Consider the following 27,901-nt stretch of genomic DNA (forward strand, 5'->3'; position numbering starts at 1 on the left):
TTGGGTCATCTGGCTGAATGCCTGACTGAGGTCCCTGAGCACATCCAGTAGTGTTTCCAACTCTTGGTTATTTATTTTTGGTGATGGTGGTGAGGCTTGAGATTAAAATTACCAGCCTAGCCCAATAGTATGATGGGTCCCACTGTGAAGACCTGCAAAGCATGTTGTGATGATTGTTGTGTGCCCCGGTCTGGGCTGCTTGTTAAATACCACTTGCTCTGTCTTGTAGCTCAGGTAATCACCCCTGGCTGTTGATACTGCGGTAGACACACATGGTTTGTGACTGCAACTGCCCAGCACCACTGCTTTGGATTAGGCAGATGCAGAAGAGGCTTTATCAACACAGGAGGGTTTGTGCAGTAGTATTTGCCTTTAGAGATCTTGGTCCTGTTAAAGCTTTTCATAAAAATGTGTTTTTAGGGAGATGACAGACATACATGGCAAGGGAGAGGGAATTATTTGGATATTATGGACCTAAACAAGCACTGACAGCATATATTATTATATGGTACCTACCAGCACCAGGAGCCTCTTCTGACAACCTGTGCTCCATGGAGCCACCTGCTAGAGCCAGCATACCTTCATTCTTTTCCATGGTCTGAAAGTAATTTTAAGGCTCTAAAGTTCTCTCTGCTAATTCAGAGATCTGGAGAGTAAAATGTCTTTTGCAGCTGCCTCAGCAACTGTACTGTGGCACATGGTGTCTTAAATTCTTCTGTGAGGATGCAGCCCTCAGCACTTGGTGCCACTGAGGTGGAGAAGTGAGTCTGATTGCAGAGGAGTGGCAGATTTCAAACGCATAGAGTAAGGTTTAAACTAAGTAATCTTGTAAGTAAGAAACCTTTATGCTGCAGGCTGTACCTGAAGAGCTTGGGAAGGAACTTTTCTTGTTTGCAGAGAAGCTTGGAGGCAGAGGTGTCCTGGTACCTCTTCATTACCTCACTTAGCTAAAGCCAGAAAGCTGTTACACTCTAGAGCTGTCTAGTAAAGCCCCATTCTCACATTCAAAATTTCCAGGGGATGTCTACTCAGTTCTCTTTGGAGAAAAAAAGATAGCTATAGAAGGTTTTGTCTTCTAGATCAGATCTGTATTTACTGAGATTAAGGGCCTTTTGCTTAACATTTGGATGGTGTAGGCATCCTGCTTTAGTTTGTTCTTACCTTTGAACAGATGCACAGTTAAATGGCACCCTTAACTTATTATTCTCATGCAGCGTCACCAGATGAACACAGGACAGTATGATAGGGTGACAGAAACTTTATCTTTTGATTTTCCTGGGGCTATAGGCTCAAAGCTGAAGGGCAAACACATTCCTATGTTCAACCACCACAGAATGCTTTAGAAGTGTTTGTAAGACTATTAGCTAAAGGGTTAACCTGACAGAAGTCACAGCACAAAGCAGTTAATGCACTCAGTTCTGATGTGGTTTTCTTGGATGCTCAGGGAAGGCTGATACTTGTTTGCTGAGGAAACTCCTGCCAGCAAACATGAGACAACCTTGGAAGGAGGTGCTACAGTCATGTCTGGGGCAGATGAGGGATATCTAAGCTCTTCTCTCTTGCAGCAATAATGAACCTGGGCTACATGAAGATCAGGGGCTTACAGAGTAATATTACAGAGGCAGAATGCTGTTGATACATTAATTTCTGGCAGGAAATGTCTTTGAGGCTAACATTACCCAAGGGATGTGAGATGAAAACTTACCAGAGCCAGGCTCCTATGCAGGTTTCAGACTGGCTTTGAGCATTCTCAGAGCCCAACGTGTATGCTTGTGTCAGCCCTTGAACTCCGCATAGCAGATTAAAAAAAAAACCAAAAAAACACCACCACAAAAAAAACTTCTAAATGCTTTGTCCCCGTGTTTTTTCCCATGAGGGTATTGTGGATCCTTTGGCCTGGCCTAGCTTCAAAAGAAGGCCACTAAGGAAGGCTAACACAGCATTGGTGGGGGACTGGCATGGAGAGGGCACTGCGAAGAGGCAAAAAAAAGTCAGCACCTCTGAGCGTCTCATGGGCAGAACTGCCATCATGTGGCCAAAATGCCATGGCATGCAAGCTCGAGAGGCAAAACACCAGTGGTGAGGTGTGCTGAGACATATGACTATGCTGACAGCCAAGTTGCAGGCTTGGGCTAAGTCAGGAAGCAAACCAGTATTTTCAAGCTGAAGTGCAGAGTTATAATTATCAAATTCCTTTAGTCAAAGCAATCCAATAGGAAAAAAAAAGAAAAGTACTCTAAATCTGATCCTCCATCTAGTTTTAGCTTCAGACAGAAGCCTGGTTTTGGATTGGCATTTGCTTTGCAGACACCACAGCTTGTGCTCAAGTTTGAAGCTCTTGGGCTGTCCTGGGCTCATGCACTGTACTTTCCCACAATGAGAAGTGCTTTTCAGGCCAGGTCCTTACATGGCTGCCCTTAGCCTGTCCTGGTCACAGTGCTGTTGGGGACACAGCCACAATGCCACTATTAAAGCCAACACTTAACTACTCTCCCATAAGAAGGATCCCAGTTCACGTCTCCTTGACATTTCTTTAGGTTAATCACCTATTCCATATGGAAAAGTGTAGCAATGAGGAGAGAGGAAAAGCAAGAGCTTTCAGAGGAACAGGACATAGCAGTTTGAGTGAGGAAAGGGAGGGCTACAGAAAGGAAAAGTGAGAAAAAGATACCTCAAGAAACAGGGGAAACTCAGATGGGACTAGAGGAGTCATTAAGTGGCTGGCCATGGCCATGTGAGTCCAGTTATAGCAACTATTTGTTAAGTGAAAAAGCTCTTTAGTATAGCCTCTAACAGGCAGCTGTTTTCTCCAGGCACAAGACACAGTAAGCGTTTCAAGGCCTTTTTAGCTAACTGGACATGCTATGGTTTCTGTGCCAAAAGAACAGGGCTACAAGCCTGTCCACGTAGATAAAGCTGCTAAATACAGCAAGGAATCTCTATGGAAACACAAAGTATCATGGCAGAGCTGAGGCTGTGAATGACCTTGGTCAGGTCCAGCACAGTATCTGGTTGAATCTAAGAGCTCGAGTGTATTGCTGGGGCATTTCATGGGGCAGAGTTGCACACAGACTTTGGGAACCATAGCTGGCCTTGGATAAATGCTCTGCTGAGTGTTTAACTGGACCACCTTTTAAAGGTGCACTTAAGAACATCCTGAGGATGCATATGTTATCTGGGAAGAAGCCAGGCAGGGAATTCACCCCCTGCAAAACCTCCTCCCATAGTAATTTATATTAAAAAAGGAACTTCACTTCTTTAACTAAGCTTCCTTTTGAAGTAGCAGAATCTCTGATTCTGAGGATTTTCAGCTTTAGGAGAATGGTAACAGAATAAAGGACATCAGGGACTGTGCAACAGGTTCTCATTTCAACACTTTCAAGTGCATGAAAATATCCATTCCAAAAAATGACCTGAATGAAGCTTTCCAGTATAGGGTGATGGTAATCTGGAGAAGCTATGCTAATGAAAAATGTCTCTGCCTTGTGATTTCATGTTTTATGCCTCTATTAAAAAAAAAGTAACAATAATTTAAGAGGTTTCACTTGTATAGAAGAGTCTGATAACAGGACAACACTTTAAGTCCAGCAGCAGAGGAAAACATCTGTAGTGATGGCCATATAGGACTTACCTGAAAATGTACCCAGGATGAGGAACAGGGCTTGGGGTTCCAGTGCGTGTGCTGCATAGGGCAAACACAGCTCTAACCCTCTGGTCAGAATAGGACCATTTGCACAGCAAAAATTTGATGCACTTTCAAAGTGCTAGAGGTGTTACACAACACAGGCACTGTTCTGCTTTAAAAATGTCTCAGAGTGAATTAATGCCCATAATCAACTCAAGCATCTCTGTCGATATCATGAATCATTAAAACCCTCATTTGTAACCCCAATAGCTAAACTGTTCTTGAAATTAAGTGGTGCTCCCTAGCTACACACTTAAATGAGATAAAAGCAGCAGGGCTCTGGTTGATGGATGGTTCCCTTTTAACATCATCAAGAGTGAGTGTTTGCTTAAGAGAGGTTCTTTGATCTTACCTCCAGTTTTTAAATGTGGTAGAAATAAGCAATCTCCCAAAGATGACAGATCTCATGGAGACTTCCTGGCTCACAGCACAACCTTCCATGTGACAGTTAGTATCATGTTACTGCATTTTCCAACTGCTTGGATATTACTTTAGTGCAACTAAAACTAATTCCAAGATTAAAACACATCAGTTTGAGGGTTGCTACTCATGAATTGCAGGGAGGGAATTTCTAAAGCATTTACCAGGTTTCTGCTGTGTTCTAAACAGAGTTTTGGGTAATGTATATGTAGGACTTTGCTCACCTAGAGATCAAAGGACCAGCCTTCTGTGTAATCCATGGTACTGCATCAACAAATGCTGGGTAAGATGCTGTGTGCTTTCAGTGACAGTGAGACACTAACATTTTTTCATTGTTAACAGATTTCACAAGGGAAGACAAGTCATTCACAGGAGTTTTAGAGACTTTATTTATGTATAAACAATTTAAACACTTTGCCATAAATTATCTTTGCCTGTCTCTAGTCTTTGCTTAGCAGCAAATTAAAATTAATATAAAAACTCAATGAACAATTCATACATGTATATTACAAAAAAGTTCTTGTACCAAAGTTCTTATTAGACTTTTTTTTTCCTTTTTTTTTTTTTCCTTCCTTTTGTGGTGACTGTAATGTGATTGTCTCAGTTTCTTGACCAAACAAACACACTAATAATTTTAAAATCTGAAACAGTGATTGTGCCTTCTGGCTGATGTATGTACAGGGTGATCTGACGTGGTGCCCATTTGCAATAGTGTAACACAATGCCCACAGCTCTACTGGAACTGATACCAACAAACTACTGAATCTAAACAGACTACACCCTGTAACTGTGTTATACTGTCCACAATGGAAATCTTCAAAGACAAACAGAGTATGAGATTTATTTGTAGTGATTTATAGCCACCATTTTGAATGTAACTTTACACTCTGCCCTCTTTGAATAAGTTAAGCCTCAGGCCAGACAAGTGGAGGGTCAGAGTGCAAGTGTGGTTTTGTTACTTTTAAATATATTTTTTTCTTTACTATTTCCAGTGCACTCTCACTTGCATTCTCATTGTCCTCCAGTTCCTGCACACAAATCACCCCAAAGTCATGTTTTAAATGCACCTGTATTTTGCTTTAAATGAAAACCTCTTGGATATTTATCAAACAAGCAGTCTGAATCATCTGTGTTTCATCAGCTGGTTAGTGAAAGTGGCCCACTTGGATTTCTTAGTTTGCTCACATGTGAATGGAGTGAGGTAATACAATATGAGGCCTTCTTTTTGTTTTTCTTTAGACCCAGAACAAGTGGGTAATATTTCAGGGGTACTTTTTAATTTGTATGGTTCGAGTTTTCAGTCTGGCTTTAGTCCACTTCAGGATGTGGTTTTTAATCACTTGAACAGTAGCATTTAACTCAAAAAATATGAGCTTTTTTGCCACTTACTATCCCAGAGTAGCTCAGCCTAGTGCCCCCATTTAGGTCTTCATCTCCTTAGGAGAGGAGATAACAGTTATGACTACTGATTCATCCAGCAAAGGATGACAGCAGGTTAATTTGTTACCTCTTTCCCATTTCATTCTGTCTTAAAAACTGGATGTTGCTGCTACTGTCTGCTAACTCTGGGTACTGCTCCACAGGCAGGACATAATATCCCTCATAACCTTGAACCCTTCCCGTGTTCAGAAGCTGCTGCTTCTCTCCGTCTGTCCACACGCGGCTGCCTTCCCGGCCATCCCGTGCCTTCTGCTGCTCTTTGGCCCAGGCTGATCCCAGGGCTCGTTGCCGAGCCTGGTCTAACACTCTTGCTTTCTCCTCGTCCAGTGTCTCGGGGGTCAGTCCGTAGCGGATGTTGATCAGCAGGGTGGAATACTGAAACTCAATATTCGTAAACCTTCGAGTCCTCCCACTGACCAAGAGAGTGGGTTGTGAGACGGTGACATTGACTCCACTGTCCAGGACCTTCCGCCCGCTGGTCATGGCGAGGGTGACAAGGTCACTGTCAGCCGAGCCTATCTTGACGAAGTAGTGAGTATCCTTCCCCTCGATGCTGTAGTGCATTTTTTCCAGGTAGTGAGCACTATTAAGGACAGAGGCAATCTTTCTGCTATCATCTGTGGCTATGCTGGAAATGCCAGTGGTTACACGGCCTTCCTTCACAGCAAACATGATTCCTTTCCCAATGATAGGAGTGGTTGTGGCAAACCAGTGACCTGCTTTTTCTCTAATACTGGCATGTAATCTTTTAGATATCACCTGTCCCTCCAGAGCCATGAAAGCTTGGTTGTGTCTTTCTGTTGTCTGCTGAACTCCTGTAATTAGCTGGGGAAAGCAAAACAAAACAGGAAAACACCAAAGAAGATATAGATCTGCAAATACTCATTTCAGAGACCAACACTATCTATGAAAAGCATCAGACAAAACATGATGAGAAATCCTGTTAGAGGGTGAGAGAAGCATTTCTTAGCACTGCTGCAAGTACAGACCTAAGTTTATTGCAATATGTATGTTATTAGGATGGTTTTACCCAAGGTACAACAGATGATAAATTACCCTGACAAAGTCTCCCTTTGTCATTGCTAATCAAGTTAATCGAGTTACAACTTGTTAATCAAGGAAGAAATCAATAAAAGACACTGTAATTATGATAACAACAAAGGCTGGCAAGAAAGACGTATGTTCATTAGTATAAGATTTAGCTATACTCGCTTCATTTTACACTAAAATAAATTCTTGGCCTTCTTCTGGAACTACAGAAAAGCCAGCAGCTCTATTCATAGAGAGGCAAATTTGCTGAGAAAAATAATTTCATATTTCTGCCTACCTGTCCATTTTCACATGCTTGACTCTCGGACAACTCGTATGGCGGTGACACAAAGTACATTTTTGCTCTAGGGAAACCAGGAATAATGTTGCTAAGCTGAAATCCAAACATCACCAACCAGCTTTTGACATCTGAAAGCAGACAAACAAGAAATGAATATGTGTAATAAACACAAGAAATACAAGAATTTAGGAACTCCACCTTTTGACCTCCTTAATTTAAAGTATCAACCGAACTTATCGTTTCTATGGCAGCGTGGCCCTTTACAGAATTGTAGCAACTCACCATGAATGGGGGCAGGAAATAGTGCTTTAAATGTGCCCTAAATAGTTCATCACAAATATATACCTCTGTCATTCTTTTTCCATTACACCACAAGGATTATCCAAACATTTTACTGGCCACTGTAACCTATGAACTATACTGCAAAATGCTGGTTTAGTAGGCTAGCACTCCTAAAAACATCTGCAAACTCCATTGGGGGATACATGGCTCCTCTTCTATGCCCTACTTCTATTAGCTGTCGTCAGGTCTCGGGAGACTCCATTAAACGCAGTGAGAAGCTAGACTTTTAATTCAGATGTCTAAATTTAGGCACTATGAACATCTTCCCCATCCCTCCAGGCCAAGTACAGTACTTTTCTGAAGCTGCATGGGAAGATTACAGCTCACCTCTGGGGTGAGCCTTGGGAATTTCCAGCTCTGGGTTCAACCAGTGAAACTTCATCTTCATATATAGATGAAAAAGCTATGTAACTAAATTAATAACAGTAATTCTCACTCAGCAGGTATTAAGAGCTAATTATGTATTTTAGTTATCAAAATAATGTTTTTAACCAAAAAAAAACCCAAACAAAACCATGATTCTGTTTTACATTTTTGTTTCCTGCTGCTTCTCTTTTCTGGCTGTCATGGAGATAAGAAGCAGTGTGGGAACATGGACACTTCTCATTTGATTTGGACATACATTCATGGTCATTTTTGTTTAAAAATCCCTCTCCTGTCTTTCCCAGTTGCCTACTTTCCTCACTGGCCTACAACGGCTTCTGATGCTGCTACTGCCACTCCTTCATATAAGGCCGAACTCCATGTTTGAAGAAGCATGACTGTGGCAAGGCACTCTTGACACAAGGGGCACTGGCTGAATGTAGACTGCTCCAAGCATGATGTCTCCCACAGGTAGGTGCCCAGTGGTCTCTGCTTGCTGCCCACCTGCATGCAGAGCACATGCCTCTGCATACAGACCTCTGGGGTGTGCTCAGCCACAGCATGGCACCTCCTTGCTCTTACAAAGCCTCCTTGCCCCAAATTTTCAGCATAAGTAATGTTACATCATAAAAATTGTAATACTTTGTGGATGTAGACATTTGGCAGCAGAAGTCTTCTTTTAGCCACACTGACACTAGATAAGTAGTAAAATGCTCTGCTTCTATGAAGGTATGTGTATGTATCTCCCACCACACAGCACCTACCATATTTTCCTCTAGCTTTGGGCAGAACAGGCTTACTGCTCCTTTTTAAGGCTTCAATTTATTGTATGGTATAAGGAATCTTCTGAACAACTCACTTCAGCTGCCCTAATTCCACAAAAAACCCCAAACCAACCAACTAAATAAAACAGAAACAAAAAAACCCAAAAACCAACAACAAACCCCCCCACCAAACCAACCAACTGACAAAAACAACGAAAGAGGAGGACCTATATACAAAGATGTTACTATTTTGCTTTACAGCACTGCACTTGCTACAGAAATCCTCTTTCAGCAAAACCCAAGAGTTAACAGTAAGAATGGATGGGGCTGGGGAAATGTATTTCGGTTTCCTTTGTGGTTTTGTTTTAAACTGTGACAAGTAAGGTGCCACCATAATCACTTCTTTTGCAAGGTAGCCTGTTTAGTCCATACACCAACAAATATTTTCATCAGCAATGAAGTATTTTTACAGACTAGAAGATGTGTGTTACAATAAAATGCAATATATCTCTCTAGATTTCATCCAATGGATGGTGAATTAAATTAACACAATTTCAGAACATAGCAAAATATCATAAGATGACACTAAAAATCTAAATCAAACATTAGTAGATTAAAATAGGATTTTTTTTTTTTTAATTTAGGGCAACAGAATTTTAACCCAAGGTAATTTCAAGTGTTTTCACACTGTCATATACAAATGTTACTATCTTCCAGTTGCAAAGTAGCTAGAATAAAACCTATGGTGTGTTCCACATACAGTTAGGTCCCTACGTTCTAATGAAGCTGGCTATGATTTTCCTTGGAAGAAATACACTTTTCTTTAAATTCAAAGGAATGCTAAAATTAAGATAGCTCCCATTTAAGAAATTATATCCCTGCTCTAATGATTGTACACTGCATATTCAATTCTGAAAAAAAAAAAAAGGCTTTTCCTGAAGACATTAATTACTTTTCTTTTAAGAAATTGCCAGCAGCTATTCAAGCACTGTGTGATCCTACTAAGTGAAAAATTATTACTAATTATGAAGGTTACAAGCTTTACCCAATTCCAACCTATGCAATCAAAACCTCTTTATTTTTTTCCTTCTCAGCTCTAACATTCTATAGTCTTTAAGAAGGAAATAATTTTTAAAAACATCAAGACTTTTGTTTTAAAGACTAAAGATTGTTTGCATATTACAAGTTAAATGGGAAAAAGAGGTTTAATTAGATCCATTCTTTGTGCTAATTCATAGTGTGCCTGTGGGCTCAGTCAGCAGTTAATTTTGAAAGTAGCCCTGAACATAAGAGATGCTGAGCACTTCTGGTTCCTGATTTTGCAACTAATCTGCCAGTGATTCTTGTAGGTGATTTCACTTCTCTTTACACAGAGTTGGAGTGAACAGATCTTTGTACTGCACTAGTTCAGGAGGCACAGCAGCACTATGGCAGTGCTGAAACTAAATACTTGGGCAATTTTTTTTTCTTTCTCCATGACTTACTGTGTCTTCTCATTTGATGCCCTATATTCAAGAAGGAGCAGTATCAAAGCAACAGGGCTAGCCAGCCCTGTTTGTAGCTCAAAAAGGAAAAAGGCCCAACCTTTATGAGAGGCTCAGCAGATGGGTAGGTAAGGAAGGAACTCTGATTTCTCTCCCAAATCAGCTTCCAAAACTGTAGTGCTACTTGTAAGAAATGTAACAAAGTCTCACCTGTTACATAATTCTTTAGATCCAGTTCATTACTAAGAGGGTTGTTACTCTTGAACATGTAGAGATTGAAAGGAGCGGGTTCTTTACCAATATTTTTCCACATGGTGTAATCAGGAGATGTCCAGCGTCCAGCTAGGACATCATAGTCCCTTTGGGTGAAATGGACAAGTTTGGTTAAAGGATCATACAGCCCTCCGTGGAAACCAATAACCAGCTGGAAATCAGGGTTAGAGTCGTAATAAATCTCCCCATATGCTGTATACTGAAGCTGTTTGATCATGAGGCCATTAATGCTGAAGACAGCTAATGGAGTGCCGGTGTTATCCGAGGCCACATAGTATTCTTCTCCACTGCTACTCTCCATTGCAAAGAGGTGGCCTTGCAGATCGTAGTACAAAGAGGTAATTTCTGAATTGGAATGATTGTAGACATGAGTTACCCTTGTTGGATTGTGAAGATCAGCATAAAAGTATTGTAAATGATGCCCCAGGTTAGTCTTACAGGAAGCCCTTCGTCCGAGTCCATCATAACGGTATTGAACACTCCACCCATTTGCTTTGTTGTAAGCTCTTGTTAAGAGTCCTTTGGAGTTGTACTCGAACACATCTGAGCCTCGCTGACAAAGGAATCCATCATCATCAATTTTGTAGGGTATGTCACCTAGGCGCGTGATCCTGTCTCTCAGGTCATAGCGTAGAGGCATCAGCCGAACACTGTTTCCGGGATTCAGAAGATGAAGGTTTCCATTCAGATCGTAACTGTAACGCCAGGTTGGCCTATCATTTACTGCTACACTTTGCAGCTGCCCATCTCCATCGTAGTCATAGGTGTACTTGGTTGTGTTGGCATATGGACCAAGTTTCAGTTCTCTTTTAGTGACCCTTCCCATGCTGTCATATTGTACAGTCATCCAGTACATCAGGGATCTGAACATTTCATACTGAACCTCCTTAATGCGTCCATGGGTATCAAAGTGTTTGCTCAGTGTCATAACTGCTGTAGTAATAATTTGATTTATATCATAATAAATAACTCCAAATTTGCCAAAATGCTCTACTTTGCCAGAAATCTCATCGTAACGGTAAAGATCAACTGGCAGAGGTGTCTCACTTATTATGGGTTTGATGCTTGCAATTCGAAAGCTGTTATCATGATAGGTATAATCAAACCTTGCATTGACCATACCTTCTTCAGAGAACCTGTAGATTTGTTTGTCCACGAGAGGCCCAATTTTACGATAGCGAATTGTACAAGAAAACCCTCCACTTTGCAAGTTCACCATTTTTAGGACACCAGTAGTTTCATCATATCCAAAAGTAACAGCAGTGCTGTCATAAACAATTTCAGACAATTTAGATAGTTTTCCATACTTGTAGAAGACTTGCCGGCCAGTACCTAAAAACAATGTTTTCAAAATCCTCCCATCATCACTGTAATCAAAAATGATGGAGGCATTGCTTTCAGGAGGGTTATAAATATTCCTGATATAGCCAACAGAGGTGTGAGTTGACATGCTGTGCCGAGCAACGCTGGGCATGGTGACAGCGTGAAGCCGGTCTGAAGAATCGTACTCAAAGATGTACTGGCGTTGACTCTGAAGCAGCAGCACCATTGACTATAGGGAAGACATTTAAAACACAGTTACTAGCTTTCAGCATGTGATCTCTGAGATGGCATGAAAGAACAGAAAAGTTTACTGATGAGGCTCTAATTTTAATTGAATAAAAAGAGAATTAAATACGTGAGTTGGGGACACAAAGCTGCTCAGGAATATTTTCAGGTTGCCAGATGTTGGGATCTGCTACTTGGAAATCAATATGCTATCACTCCAGAGAGTGAAAGTTCAGAACCGGTTAGCTACCTTCCCTTTACTGGGATTTTTTTATTCCTGAGAGATGCAGAGTTAGATAAACGACATGATGTACCTTTTTGCTAGCAGTTGTGATTCACAACTGTTACTGTGAAACATGCGTGCAACTAAGCAGAGAACATCAGCTCTGGTTTGATTAAAACAACAGATTCAAAGAAAGGAAAGGGAAAACAATAGCAGTTTTAAATGATTAAAGACAATGTTATGATTAAGGTATCTTAATTAGGCTAAGTGAAAATGCATTACAATATTTTAATTTAATAAATAATAATTAGAGACGAATTACCTATTTATACCTGAATCTTTTGTCAGGACTACTCATGCATTTTTGGTCTTAATTAAGCACAATTTGTTGTGTTAGTTTATGCCATTATATGGCAGCGTGACCACTTTCAGGGAAATACCAAAAGACACACACCATGAACAAAGTATTTCCCATTAGAAATTAGTCAAATTCAGTCGACTAATTGAAAAATAAGGAAGTCTGATACCAACTACAGAGGGATTCTTAACAGCTGGAATATGTCACATTTTAGATAGTTGTGTGTGTTTGTCATGTACAGAACTGAAAATGGAGCCAAATAGTACTTTGCCTCTTTGTAGCTATTGCCAGAACATCACCTACTTTTTCTAGATAGGTGTAGCTCCAGACTTTGCCATCTGCAAACATGCGTGATGTGATCCTGCCCTGCTTATCAATATCTGTCCTTTCGCTCATGGCACCACGCTGCAGCCCAGCCAGGCGTCCGTTGAAGAAATAAGAGACATTGACAGCAGCCAGGCCACTGCTAGGTAGCCAAAGGAAAGGTCGTCCTAGCTGGTCGTATATTATCCTCAGCGTAAATTTCCGGTGATCATCATAGATTTTTTCTGTGCGTATGTTCCGGTCATAATCAATGGATAGTAAATTTCTTCCGTGCACCTATGGAATGAAAGAAGGCTGTGCTTAGTGAGCAGTGGGCACTATGCCTCTGTGGATTTTCAGTGTGAAAAGAGCATGCACAAAAGAGAACTCAATTTCCCCACAGGACATCTTCCTATTAACTGGCTTTTGCTTTCTGCTTCTCTGTATATTCAAATATGCAACCTGGAGTGTTTTATTGGGCTATATCTCATCTCCCTGCATCAGGGGAGCTGTCATCTTACAGAGAAAGCTTTCTCTTGTGTCAGAACAGACAGACATATTGTACACCTAGGTCTTAAAGTGCAAAGCGTTAGCACTTAGCAGAGACATGCATTATTAGCAAAGAAATGAATTATTTGGCATGGAAGGATTTTTTCCAGTGCTGCCATCAGCAGTTGTTAGCCTTTTTCCCTGCAGTGACTCCAAGAACAATAGAAAATACTAAAATGTTGTGCCTTCATTGAGGTTTAGCCACTTAGGTTCTGTAGCTGCAACATTCTGCTTTGGAATTAATTCATTTAATGTTTTCTTCATTTGCTTTACAAATATTCAGTAGCTCCCTTGCTGACCTGATCACTTGAGATAGGTTTCATTTCTTCTGACTAAAAATCCTGATCATACAGGCTGGGAAAGATGGACTTTTAGGTTTGAGAAACAGATGTGTTAAATAATTAAGTTTAATTTTTTTTCCCCTTGTGTTTTTCAGTTATAATTTTCAAATGAAAGTACAGCATGAAGTGTTTCAGTCCTGGATTTTTTTTTTTTTAAATAAAAGAGCAAAACAAAACCAAAGGGGCATTAAGAATGCCAAATTGAGAGGCTTCTAGTGAGAGTGGTATAATGAGAGATGCATAAATATATTCACTGGAGGCTAAGCCACAGAATTCAGGCTAATGTTGTAATCTGATAAAGCTTCTTAAGTAATTTAATTGTAGATGCATCATTAATAAAGCAGAAGTCTTTAAATTAGATATAATTTGAGAGCAATGACTACTTAAAAAGTATTCATCAGTTTCTGGGAATTTGGTCTTCAGCTTATATTTTACAGTCGCTTTGATTAAGAAACGTTTTCTCTTATCCAAAATTAAACTGCACATCAAACAATATGTAAATTAACCCTGAGCCTTTTTTGAGGACATAAAAGCTATTCTGAGATATTTTCACTCACAAGGGTAGACCAAATTCCCATCCTAACCAACTCTGTAGGAACTCAGTTATACAGAAAGCAAATTTAAAATTAATATGATTTTGTGTTTGCAAAGAAATAATTATTTCAAATTATCTCTCATTATCCTACTTTTTTTCTATTAATAAAATTTAGCTCTTTAACAGTTTGTATTTCCTCAGTGAGCAATTATTAGAAAAAGCTCTTTTCTGTAGGTTTTCCCAAAAGTTAACCCAGCAACATTTTATCCTGTGATTCAAAGAAAAGACTGTTTGTTTGTTTTTTAGAACACATTAGCAAAATAAATAATATTCTGTTGTAAAGGAAACAAAGCCAGGGAAGCCAAACTCAACAACAGTACTTTCTCAACTGGTTACTCTAGGTCCCACTCTAGTAGGATCAATCCTGATCACAGAAATGTATCAGAACTCTTTCCTTCACAGAGCTCTTGAGGAAGCAGAAGAGATCTTTCACTTCTCAAAAACATTTAGCTATGATATTAAAGGGTTACTGTACAACTGACAGTTTCTTAAGGACACACAGATTTTCTAGAAAGAAAAGAAAATCTTCAGAAAGATTACAAACTGAATTTTAGCCTCCATTACAGTAGCCACAACTGTAATCTGCATATAGGAAGTCCAGGTATTCTCCCTTTCCTCAGAAAAATGATAAAGGTTATGTCAGTCTTCTTGCCATAGAAAACTAAAGTACTAGGGTTATTCTCATGCCTACCGAGACAAGAGCTACACAGGCACACAAACTTCTCACCTAGAGATAAGCATCTGCTTGGATAAATCAGTAACTTAATTTTCATTTGTACAATAAGTAAAACCAGACAGCATAATTGTAATGTCATTCATTATATAGAAATCCAAGCAGAATGAGTAACTCCCACTCTTCCTGGGAATACTATGAACACTATTACAAGTACTATGACTGAAGACTACCTAACAAGGTCTTTCTTTGTTCTGCTACCTGCATGTGCATCTGTTTTTCCCTTGGCTGCTGCTGAACAAGTGGCCGTTGGAACAAGCCTTTTGTGCCTTGAGTAAAGGTCTTGCAACTTACATGATGTACTGCAACAAAACTCTTCCGAAGAGAATCCTATCAAAACTTTACCTGAAACCAACACAGTAAACTGAATGTGTGGTGCATAAAATAGCAGCAGACAGTAAGTGGGATAATACAAAGGTGAAGTGCAGGTCTTCTTTTCTCAGTTTAATGAAGTCTGCCCAGGTATGTGTGCAGAGGCCAAAAGGTACTGCTGTGATGTGCCTGTGTCACAGATGAGCAGAGGTGGGGGCCATGGGTAGCAGCACTACCTATGGTTCGGGCTGGAAGTGGCCTTTAAAAGTCATCTTGTTTGACCACCCTGCAGTGAGCAGGGACATCTGCAACTACAGCAGGTTGCTCAGAACCCCAAACAACCTGACCTGGAACATTTCCAGGGGTGGGTCACCTACCACTTCTCTGGGCAACTGCTGCCAGTGTTTCACCACCCTCACTGTAAAAAATTTCTTCCTTCTATCTAGTCTAAATCTCCCCTCTTTTAGTTTAAAACCATCACCCCTTGTCCTGTCACTACACGCTCTACTAAAATGTCTATCCCCATTTTTCTTGGAAGAAGAAAAGGACTCTGGGCTCCACTAAGTACTTGTTAAGAGGTGAGTCCCCTCTACTATCAAGCCCTTTCAGTAATACTTGACTCTGAACTGGGGATTCAGGAGATGGTTGCACATGCTCTGGGTACTTCTGCACCAGTGTACCCTGTCTGTACTGCTTTGTGCCCCAGCTGCCACACCCACCCTGCCTACCACCTGCTTCCCACAATGTTCCAACACTGTTGCTCTGTTTCATTCACTATACAATTTATAAAGATGAATTAGAGTAAATGAGATGCAAATAAATTCTCTGATTTCTCCCTCATTTTCAAATTTCATTTTCAGTCCACTCAACCTGTTATAATCTCTCAGTGATTTTCATTTAAAAGAGCTAAATGGATATGTGATTATTGTTACAGGAACTAGCACCAGACAATTAAATGTTGAGGTGTTGCTAGATAAAGCAGTGTTTTGATTTGCATAAACATGATGCAAGAAAACCCATCCCAGGCAAGGTTTCAGCTCTAAGACGTGTTTAACTTCAGCTAATTACCACAAGTACCTCTATTAAATTTAGAGTTTTGAGAGTTAGGATTACAGCAATTTAATTTCAGGACCCTATTTATTTTTATTCTGAACATCCAGTCAAAACACAGTGCTGATCTATTTTCTACTTATAATCAAATTCTGCAGGTCAACACATCAAAAATCAATTATACATCCATGAAATTTAATCATTAAGGATTAGCCGCTAATCTCATCCCATTTCTTGTCCAACCTTTCTGCTCTCCCCAGTAGGTGCATTCTGAGGATTTGTGAGAAAAGGAAAGGCTTGTTAATTCAGCATTGTGAATTAGATGTTAAGCAATAGGAAAATACCAGCATTTAAGATCTGAGGTTTTTTTGTTTTTTTGTTTTTTGTAAATTACTACATAATTGTTTACATATATTGTATTTAACATACAATCTATAACACAAAGAACTGTATCTTATGTCCAGTGATGTGGAAAGAATCATTAAAAGACCCAGTCTGGCTCAGTGCTACCTTTGCTTTCTGCTCAGTATCTCAAAGCCCTACCAAACCTATGCACACTGAAGCAGCAGTGAAACTTTAGATACTTAAGGGGTGAAAACCAGGCCAGCTAAGCAGAATGGGATTAATCTGGCTGCAGCAGATCTTTAATTTGGCAGGGGATGGATTATATGACCTGAGTGTCTTTCTTATCCTATGCTTATGACTTTGTAATTATGGCAATTATTTTCCAATGGTGCCATTTGGGAAAGGGAATAAAAACAATATGTCCGTCTCAATGAATCTGTAGGGGGATTTTACAAAAGCAGAATGTAACTGTGCAAGCTGTAATTGTGTTTGCTCCCTGGGACTAGCTGTGGGAAGTGTGCCATAGCATTTTTACAAATAGCGAGTGGTCAGAGAGATTTTTTCCCCTCACCTTCAGAAGTGGAGTGACTTGCAGCAATATTCTGGATATTTTTATCAGCCTCTTTTAGAATGCTTTTAATAATGAAGCTTCTATAGCTGATTGCAGCAGATGATCCCATGCACTTAACTGACCTCTCAAATAAAGGAAAGACGGCCATATCAAACATAATCCCTGAGTTGTACATTTTTAACAACCAAAAGTAGGAAATACACATCCTTTAAAACAGAAAATTAATTTTCTGTTCACAGAAGAAAAGATCAGAGTCTACTTACCCTGAGCTTTCTTCCAAACACGGTCACTTTGCCTTTAATCTGTTCCTTCCTCAGACGCCATTCAATTGAGTTTAAACCATTTTCCATTGGCAGAGAAATATTACATCGTCCTATGGTGGGAGTCACAGTCCCAGCCAGGACATGAGGTTCACTGTGAAAGCTAATGCTCATGCCATTGGCATACATCACTCTCAAAGTACCATTATTACAGAGCTGGTAGCTGTTCCTCACTTGATCTACAGCAATAATGAAAAGAAAATAATTTAGCTGCTCCAGTCATAAAGAAAACATATAGCTTAATTTGATTGGGTTTTTATTGCACTCCTGTTGATGTTAAATGAAGTCACCCTGCAATTACCACTTACATGGTACCATGGTGGAAATTACAGATGTTACTGATTCATGTAAAGAATAGTAGTGTAATAGTGAGCCTGCAGAGAGATACTGTGTATATTTCATTATGTTTTCCCTTCAGCCTTAATTGTGAATCAAAATGCACAGTGATATGTGTTCAACCACATAATTTCTTTCTAAAATGAATAAAAACTCCTGAAAACTGAACTGCTAGGTGAACAACAAAGCACTCAACTTCAGGATAAAAAAACCAAAACCAAACCCAAACACTGCTGGACTCTAGGGGTTGGGAAGAAGTAAGCACCTCTTCTTGTTCTTTTCCTCTGTTATCTTCATGCAGAGGCTTTGTACAGAATTGCTGTTTGGCTTTAAAAAATCCTCAAGGTGTGAAACTCCAGCAATGCAAGCTGGCACCTACAGTTCTTTAGCTGCCTGCCTTTCTGCCACCTCACCAGAAGTGCAGTGGCCTGATGTACACACCAAACCTCTTGGCTGTCAGAGAAGAGTTACCCAAGTAATCCCAAGCAGTTTATGGCTGTGTAGTTCTACAGCTGTTTGACACAGCCAAGCCCATTCTCTGCCAGGATGGAGAGCTACAGTGTGTAGCTGTCACCAAAGCATCAATATTTGTCTGACAGAAGGACAGCATCTACCTAATTAATCATCTGGTATAAGAGAAATAAAGCCTTTGTCATCAGATGCGTGATGGTACAATAGTCTATAAATGCTGACATTTATGTCAGGAAGAGACTATTGGTCGATGATGATATTCCAGTGACATTGTATCTTAGCTAAAAAAAACCATCACTCACCAAATTTCTTTCAGTCTGTCTTTGATAACCATTTCCACTTCATCAGACACAATGCCTGAGTGGTGCTGGAAAGCTCTATATAAACATTTCACCACTTTGTTGCTGATCACTCCTGCAATGCTTGGGCTGTAACACTGTTCTTGGAAGTGCCAGCTATGGTGCAGGATCCTCCTCTGCCCTGATTGTTCAGTGTTAGTGTACAAATTTGGAAGATTTAGTTTCTAAAGGTAGAAGGGCTGCCTGAGCCTCTCCCTAGAAGGATCACTACTCAAGCAGCCAACATTCAGCAGTCAGACTGCATCTCTGCGGCACTGAAGTCAGAACCAATTTTACAGTGAAGTGCAGAAACTATGCCAGTGGGTAAAGCAAAATTGATTCAAGAGGCAATAGCAGGACTAACTAGGACCAGCAGATAATGATGTATTTGATACAAAGAATGACTCTTACCTGTCCTGAAGACCTGTCATTTTAGGGCTTTATGGGAGTCTTTCTTGCAAAACTTACACATTTTCCCCCTGCTCATGAGTGTACTAATGACAAATCTTTTGCTAATTGCTTTCTCAAGTTGTGTGTGCGGTTAGGAGATGTGCTGAGAAGTGTGCTTTGGTACCTTGAACAACTGTATAGGAAGCCTCCACAGAGGAGAGATTTGTGATGACCGTGACATCGTCATCCCGATTAGAATTCTCAATGTCGATGGTAATAGACTTTTCCATCTCTCGATGAAGGCTAGTTACCACTCCAGTGGGACGTGTTACATTGGTCAGACGCCCTTCATGATCATAGCTAATAGAAAAGTTAGTGAGAGCAAAAAAAACCCATGAGGATGTATGTTCATTTCAATACCCAATGTATTAATAACGCACCACATTTGTGCAAAAAAACCCCAAGTGAAACAGATTTTCAAGAACATCCTGGCCATACCTATTTCTCTGTTCTTGAAAGAGTCTCTAATGATGAAATAATTTTTAGAGACACTAATCTCAATAACATGAGTGTAAATCCAGGCCAGCATCTTTTAAATTATGAAATTAATTAAATTATTATTACAGTTATACAGACTGATATTTGGCTCAAACAATTACAATTGCTAAATTAATCTCTATTTCAGTAGTTGCCTTTCACTCTAAGGAGGTGGACTTATACAATTGCATACATAGCACACTTGCAGTTGAGTACTTAATGGAAACTACTAAGTGTGGTCTTAAGTTACATATCAAGGAGTAAACTTGCCATAAGAGATTAAAAAGGACGTCAGCTTGAGAACATAATGGTTTCATTTAGATCTTATCTGTGGTATTGAACTGTATTTTGGGGTCAGTCTTTTGGCTCATAGAGATGAATGATGAGAGGTCAAAACACAGGATAGGTTGGAGTTGCACAAAGGGCAGCAGTCAACACTCAGAATATACCTTAGAAGATGAATTAAGTGCTCCAGATGCATAAAGACAAAAACCCCAAACTCAAACCCAAAGCAAACCAAAAAAACCCAATCAATGAAAAAAAAAGAGAAGAAAAGAGGGCTCTCCATGAGTTTATTGAATTAAATTTATTAGAGGTATAAGGGGGAGGTGAGGGGGAAATGAAGAAAGCTGCCTGAAATCAAATGATACTGTTCCTCCCTTTCCTTTAGTATGCTACATATGTATGCTAAAGAAGCAATCTCTTGGATCATAAGGGCAAGAAATGTGGACCTGAAACAAAATCAGTATTCCAGTCTGACACTCTGCTTGCTGCAATTCTCTGCTTGTGCAAGAATCTCTCACCCAGCCGCTACCAAAGTGCACATACTTTTCTAAACAGCAGAAAGGCAAGAAAAAATGTCCTGTGTAGATAAAGGAAAAAGTTTAGGTAGAGATTGAAACCAACTGGTCATCCTTCGAACGCAGAAATTCAGGGAGCGGGAAGCCTGGAAGAGAACTGGTAAATCCATTGCACTGCCTGAGAGTAACAGAAGAGAAGAGGAGCACATTTAGTATCACGGAGCTAGCTGAGTTCTTTGTATACTGTGGTTAGCTGTAAAGATGAAAAAAAAAAATCAATGCTTTTAACATGACTTTTTTACAATTAAATCATTTAGAAACCTTAAAGAAGGTCACCTGAATTATACAGCACATCTCCAAAATTAATGCACAGATTGACTCCTCAGTGAATACAAATATGAAATATAACTTTGAAATCCATTGCAAATTGTTGCACCTATTCAACTGAATATTTAAGAGGAAGGAAAAAAAAAAGAAAAAATCACCTGTGGAGCAACGAGCCTTACCAGACCCAATGCAATATTAGGCAAATAGAAAACCAGTAACACAAAGCATGATGGAAGCAATAATATATTGTAAGGATTGTAAAATGTATTATAAAAGGAGTCAATAATATCTGTTCTTTTAAGCAGTTCATGATCAAATCAAGATTAAGGAGCATGATTTTTCCTAATAAAAGTCACAAGTTTCTACCCACATATATGTGTGTGTATATACATATATGTATTTATATAGAAACCATATTGACAAGATACTGGATAAAAGCTAATGTATTGAGATAATCTATGAAAGGGGATTAGTTAAGTCTATATAAAAGTCTTCACAAAAAATACTGCAAAGCACTGTAAAGCAGAGATGAGGGAAGTATTTGATCAGGTCAAGCATCTATCTAGCAAGGCAAAAAAAAAAAAAAGAAGTCCAAAAAATGGACAGTTTCAAAAATGTCAAGGTCACTAATGTCTGTATGTGGACTGCTTTGGTACATTCTGCCATTAGCAGAGTGATTGAGAGACTATGTAGCTGTGAAATATTACAGAAGAGGCAATATTATTTAGGAAAAACTAGCCAAGTTTATGAGTGGCTTTATCATGACTATGCAGGGCCTGGTGAACATCCAAGAGAAATGGTTGGAGAAATGTCCCATCAGCAAATATATTTTAGACAATGCAAATGAGACATTAATTTAAACTCTTCATCCACATTGTTGGGGTTTTAATTAACGCAGAAAAAAATCCTGGGGATTGCTGTGGGCTACTCACTGAAAAATCTCTGTTCACAGTGCAAGGGCAGTCTAAAAAGTAAATATGGATAAGGACATAGAGACTGTAACAGAAAAATGAAAATATTCTAATGGTATTTCTAGAAATCGGTGTTTTGCCCTCCTACAAAGGGCATAATTTCCCAGTGCTGGGAAAATTTTCTGAAATCAGCAATGGCAGAGAATTAAAAGGGTTTATAAGCAAGGGATAGACACACTTAAAGTGACATGTACAAAAGTACACTCTGTGAAGAACTGCAGATCATTTAGCTAGACATATAAAATATGGATACTAAAATGACATATAGACACTGCAATACAAACGCATAGACCTGCCATTTCTACTATATCTGTTTCATCAGTATTACCCTATTTTAAAAAGTACTTTGACAGCAAAAAATGTAAAATTAATAAAAACTTTTATGCACTAGAAAATTTAGAAGTGACACGTTATTGAAGGGATTTGTTTCTAAAAAATGTAAGCATTATGTGAGAGCAATTGCTTAGTAGAATACACCACCTAGACATTGATCTGAATAATAAAAGGAATAAAGCTATATGGGAATTAAATGGTTATACCTTTCTTCTTCTGGCATGAACTCAGGTCTAATGAAGTAAAAAAAAAAAGAAAATTTTGCAATGGAAAATATATTGATTAACCAGGGACAACCTGATGTCCTTCAGAAGCAGGCACTACATGTCACAATCTGTGACACAGCCATCAGGCTAGAAGGATCAGATCTGATAAGCCAATCGTCAGATTGTCAGCTGAGGTGGGTTTTGGATACACTGAAATTTCTGAGCTTTGGTTACTGACTTCAGTTAGAGTAAGCCTCTGTTGCAGGCTTTTTTACTAATAAAATTACAAGGGAGAGATCCTTTCTTAATCCTAGTACCTTAAAAAAACAGTGTCACGTTATGGCCAGTAACTCACTAACATATTGCTAATTGAGACCAAGTCTGCCAAGCGAGTAATGGTTTCCAAAGCTGCGATTGCCAGGACACCTGTGGGTAATGCCAGCCAGCAGTAGACAAAAGCTGTGGGCTGGTTCTGCCTGCAGGCTGGAGATGGGGCCTGACAGCCCAGTGACACTGAGCCCACCACAGCCAGCTTGCCTGTGCTGGGCCACCAAATGCAGCTACAGTTGCTCAACCGTAAGACAGAGCTGAGCACTTGTCTGTCACCTTCCCAGACAGCTACAAGTGTCTGACCTGTGCAGTCCTTTAGAGGCCTTGTGGCTGCACTCCCATGACCAGTACTATCTGCTTGTATCACTTGAGAATGCCTGTTTTGATGAGGGTGGTGAGGCACTGGAACAGGTTGCCCAGGAAGGTGGTAGAAGGCCCATCCCTGGAAGTTTTTGAGGCCAGGCTGGATGTGGCTCTGAGTAATCTGATCTAGTGTGAGGTGTCCCTGCCTGTGGCAGGGGGGTTGGAAGCAGATTATCCTTGAGGTCCCTTCCAACGCTGACAATTCTATGATTCTATGATGCAGATTTTATTGCTCGCATCCTGGTCACCTTTGAAGTTTGAGACGCGTGTCATGTACAGTACTGCAGGAAGGGGCAACGGCAGCTTTTGGCTTACCACAGAGCAGGATAGGGTGCAGATCCACAGACATTTACATATATCCCTATTTTCTCTCTCTTATAAAAACCAAGCTGATTCAAGAAGAAAACTGCAGCATTCTCTTAGGATGCTCCCAAGACCAAGTGAAATACCACTGAGGACCACTTCAAAGATCTGTGTTTCATGCCCAAAACCAAGCTTAAATTACCCTATGTGAGCCTGCTGGTAGCTGTTACATTATTTAAGAGCCTTGCCTGTTTCTGCTGCAAATGAACTGTGTGCATATACACATGCAGTTTGTAACTAATATACCTATGGAGTATATATCCACACCCACATAGAGTTTGTGCATGCATTTCTCTGCATACACATGTGTGCCTGGGCATACTGCACCAATTTAATTCTGTGAGCAATTCCAGGGTGCAGTTTCAGACAAAAGAAAGGAATAGACCCAGTAAGCTAGCATGGCACTTCAACACCTGGTTGATAAAAATGCACTGTAATACATTTTTCATAAGAACTCTAGTTCTTGTAGTATTTTACTACTTCAAATATACTTGTTCTTTTCCAGTTCTGCTGTCATATTAACAGTTTGGGGTATTGATTATCTCTGTATGAATGTGTGAATGTAATGGTACAGAAATGTTGATATTAACTTATAGCAACCAAAATAAACTGCATAACGATGAATACAGCTCCCCTTAGAGCTGCTTCAAAGAACAAATAGGAACCAGAAACCAATGTTGAGTGACTATGGACTGTGATTGCTTAGGTTTGTACATTTGATTTAAATAATCCTTATAATCTTATTAATAAATCCCTGAACTGTGGGGGGTCCATGAGATGACAAAGCATATTAAGGAGTTACTGCAAGTCAGCTGCTTAGGATAAGCCTAAAGGAGATGCCTTTATTTTTCTGATATTTTGTAATTAGTATGTAAAGTTTTAAATTACTGAAATTACTCAATTGAGTAATGAGAAATTAGATTACTCATGTAGAGTTTAAAATTACTTTGCTATTTAATTTTCTACAATTAGTTACTAGTGTTTTGAGAAATAGCTGTTTTGTATGAATTCTTATCTGAATCCTGAGCTAGCTATTTTGGGGAAAAACAACAACAAACCTATCTAGAAGGGCATTCACCTCTCATCAGCAATAATGTGAGATTTTACTACGATCTAGTACAGTGAGCTTTTATTTGATCATGTAATCAGCATGTAATACCTTCACGCATTCACATAATTGGATTATTTTTGTAACTAATGCGTGCTAAAGAAATACTCTTTGCAAAACACGAGGGAGGCAAAAAAACCCAGTCCTCCACATCTCTACCCAGAACCTAGATGAAAAAGCGCAGCGCCGTTCAATTTCCGAGGCCATATCCGAAGGGGACCACGAGAGGGCACTGCTTTCCTTTTTAAGGAAACAAAGCGCACAGTGGACAAAACACTGATGTGCGGTGCTGATTTAAGTAACATTTTAAGCAGACTGAACACAGCCCTTTTTATTCCCGGATTGCATATGCTATCTCTAAATAGAAAGGAAGTGATGGCCAAACTGAACGCTTGTCATAACCTTAATAAGGCTACCGTTTAAAATTAAATAGAAAGCCTTATCCATTCTTTCTACCCACTCATTTTAGAAATGGTATTTGGCAATCATGAATTATTTAAAGCAAAATATATTTTTCAATCCATTGTTTAGCTTCCATTTTTAAAACTGCTTTGATCAATAAATAGTGATAAGACCACTAAGAATAGGATAACTATTAGTAAAAATCTAGCTAATTCTTATAGATTTTTAATATACTTGTGAACTTTTTCTCTGATGGCCTTCATTTAAAGAAGTTCTGTCTTTTTTAATCTATATGCTCAAGAACAATGTGCTTTTGGGTTATCTATAAATAAAGGAAGTTACATCGGGGTCTGACAGCCTAGCCGGGGATCTCATTTCCTCAGTCTCAAGAATGAACAATCAGTGAAGTTAATCAACATTTTAACAACTATGAGTAATATATGAATCTGAACAGAAAGACCTATAATTTGAATTCCTAAAGCAAGTGCAGCATTAGGGTTCCTAGAGAGAAGCAGCTCAGTAGGAGCCATTGATTGCTGTGGGCTGGTCTGGATGTGAGTTACCTGCATCCTTGCTGACAACTAAGAGCAGGGGCTCAATCTGGGAAATCAAATATGGATCTCTCAGTGTGGTACATGGTCCTTTGTGCTGGAGGGGGGTGAGGTTCCCCACTGGCCTCACACTGCAGGTGGGAATTTAGGTGATTGAGTAGCCAACCAAAGGATCCAGCAAAACTGATGAAACCAAGAAGCCCCTTAATCACTTCCAGCATCACACTAGACTGAGATGTAATGGCCTTATGCACTATCAGTGAAAAGCCTAAAACAAATTTCAGCAGGGTCAGTTTAGGGCCTACTCACTACCATTTGAAAAATAAATGTATGCTTAATATATCCAAAAACATTCTTACTCATAAAATGTTGTCCATCCTGTTTCATCACTCTTCGTTGCTAAGAGACCACTGTTTCCATTATATGTCATTAATCCGAGCTCCAGGGTCTGTGTTGAGACTAGCTTGAGTCCACCATTAGTGCCAACAGCCAGCGTGACAATCTGATTATCCGGCATCAGTAAGTGGCGGGGCATCCCACTGGCATCACGACGGACCTTCAAGGAGTTGCCATTGTTGTCCATCACCTCTGTGACATCGTTATCGCTGCTATAGGTGAAATTGTACAAGTACTCCCCGGTAACGAGGCTGAGAGTGTACTGGTGAATCCCATCAGCATTGAAGACATACAGCTCCTGTTCTCCTGGAGATGCAGCTTCATATTGGTTAAAAGAATTAAGAATGGGCCTGTTTTTACTGACAGCCCTAATGCGGATGTTTCCAAGATCAGCTATGTAGATGGTACCATCTGGGGCCACAGCTAAGGAAGATGGTGAATTTAAGATGGCATCAGTGGCATACCCATCATCCCCAGAATAGCAATTACAGTTGACATCATTTTTGCAATCACAGTCTGAAGCTGCCCCTGCAAGAAGGCATATTTCTCCATTGGTAGTTACCTGGCGTAGCCGATTAATTTTTTTTTCATCTGTCTCACTGATGTAAAGAACTCCTGTGTGTGAGATGGCAATGGCACTGGCTGATTCAAGTGCAGAATGAATAGCCAGTTTGCTAAGAGAGTAGTCTATACCAGGAACCTGGCAGTGCATGGGGCGTCCAGCAATAATGCTAACTTGATGATTTTCTGTGATCCGTAAAATAACATTGTTCTCTAGGACATAAAGTGAGTTGTCCATGGGATTGACAGCGAGATCAGTAGGCCACTCCAGCCGTACCTATGAGTTGCACAAATTATTACTGTAAAACTCATAACTGAAAAGAACACTTCTAGTGTTTAAAATTCCGTGTGTAACAACAGCAAATTAGTGAAGGGTTTATCAGCATAAATCATCAAACCGAGTCATGAATGGCAACTAGTTCAAACAATGACTTTGTTTTTTGGAAATATTAAAGCTATGCGCAGTGGTAACTTTGGCTAATTGTGTTTCTGTGCAAAGAATGAATGCTACATTGTGTAAGCTCTACAATAATTACAGAAAAACAGGCAATTAAGACAATAACTCCCATTAGCGCAACCTTATTTCTCTACAGTTGCATAAATAACCTGTTAGCCACAGTAAAAGGATGGTTCACTCATTTCAGTAATGAATCAAATATGCTATCATCTTGTGCTGCATAATGTGTTTCTTAAGTGGCCAGGCAGTCATCCAAAACAGATGCCTAATTTTTCTAAGGTAGAGAAGAAAAGAAAGGCAGTAAGACTCTACCTGGGTGACATCCATGCTGGAATCACAGCTGAGAGGTCGCACAGCAGTTAGGTCATTGGAGCCCAGCAGGGTCGATATGATTCCATTCTGGTCCACTTTTCGAATCATTGTGGCATCAACAAAATACATTAGTCCATACTTATCCACTGCAATTCCTGCAAACATAAGCCCCAGGCATCAGTGAAGCAGTGAGGCTCCTAGCTTCCAGGCATGCTTCAGCTTATTTATAAATTTACAAGATGGTGACATTTGTTCACTTCCCCTGTTCTTTCCTCCCTTCCAATGTGAGCACAGGTCCTGGAACCCCCCAAATGCCTGTAGTTATGCTCAACAAATAGCATCAGGCAGGTTTCTTTTTGGGAGGGCTTTAACGAAAAGAAAATCACCAAAATCTGAAAAAAACCCAACATGCTGAAGAGCCAACAGAATGCATCAGCTTATTTCTACCTTTTCTAAATTCAAACTCTGTATAAGGTACTACATAAACCTAATTAAAAATTTTAATCTCAGAAATTGGAGGCACTGCTTTATTTATCTGAAGAATCTCATGAAGAATTTTTAGAAATCTTTTCAAATTGCTTCTAAAATTTTGAAACATCAAAAGGCCGTTACATTCTTTCAGGATGTTTTTTAATTCTTTGACTTGTTGAAGTAAGGAACATGGGAAGAACATCTGGTGTTTCCAGATGAAGACACGAGCGTTTCCAGCCTAGAAAAAAAGGAAAGGTTCAATGTCTCTCACACTGGGAGTCCTTAGAGAGGCAAGGCACAGAATGAAAGGGTCTTCCCCCTTGGAGGAACAGAAGGATGCTGCTGCCTGTTGTGAGTAGGGGCAGGCTTTTTCTCATTTGCCTTTGCTGCTTTGATTTGGCACACTGCCTTGTCTGTTTCTTGGGCTGAAAATAAAACATTGATCTAAAAATTTTGTCTTCCAATGGTTGCAGTGCTCACGCTATTGGGCAGTGAGAGCAGATACAGTTTTACCTTCCTAACTTCTATG

The 27,901-nt window shown here is 39.8% G+C and overlaps 1 protein-coding gene across 2 annotated transcripts in view; it reads right to left on the reverse strand.

The window, feature by feature from the left end:
* Positions 1-5,608: 5,608 nt before the first annotated feature.
* Positions 5,609-27,901, reverse strand: part of TENM2 (teneurin transmembrane protein 2) — a 506,506-nt gene continuing 484,213 nt past the window's right edge. For both annotated transcript variants that reach the window (XM_054389071.1, XM_054389069.1), the window contains exons 22-29: positions 26,902-27,056; positions 25,535-26,409; positions 19,069-19,244; positions 17,293-17,528; positions 12,534-12,830; positions 10,039-11,653; positions 6,873-7,003; positions 5,609-6,370 (exon numbers count right to left, since the gene is read on the reverse strand). In XM_054389071.1, coding sequence (XP_054245046.1) covers positions 5,609-6,370; positions 6,873-7,003; positions 10,039-11,653; positions 12,534-12,830; positions 17,293-17,528; positions 19,069-19,244; positions 25,535-26,409; positions 26,902-27,056 — 4,247 coding nt within the window. The remainder of the gene's footprint in view (positions 6,371-6,872; positions 7,004-10,038; positions 11,654-12,533; positions 12,831-17,292; positions 17,529-19,068; positions 19,245-25,534; positions 26,410-26,901; positions 27,057-27,901) is intronic.

Source organism: Indicator indicator, chromosome 18, assembly GCF_027791375.1.
Source record: "Indicator indicator isolate 239-I01 chromosome 18, UM_Iind_1.1, whole genome shotgun sequence".
Lineage (NCBI taxonomy): Eukaryota > Metazoa > Chordata > Aves > Piciformes > Indicatoridae > Indicator > Indicator indicator.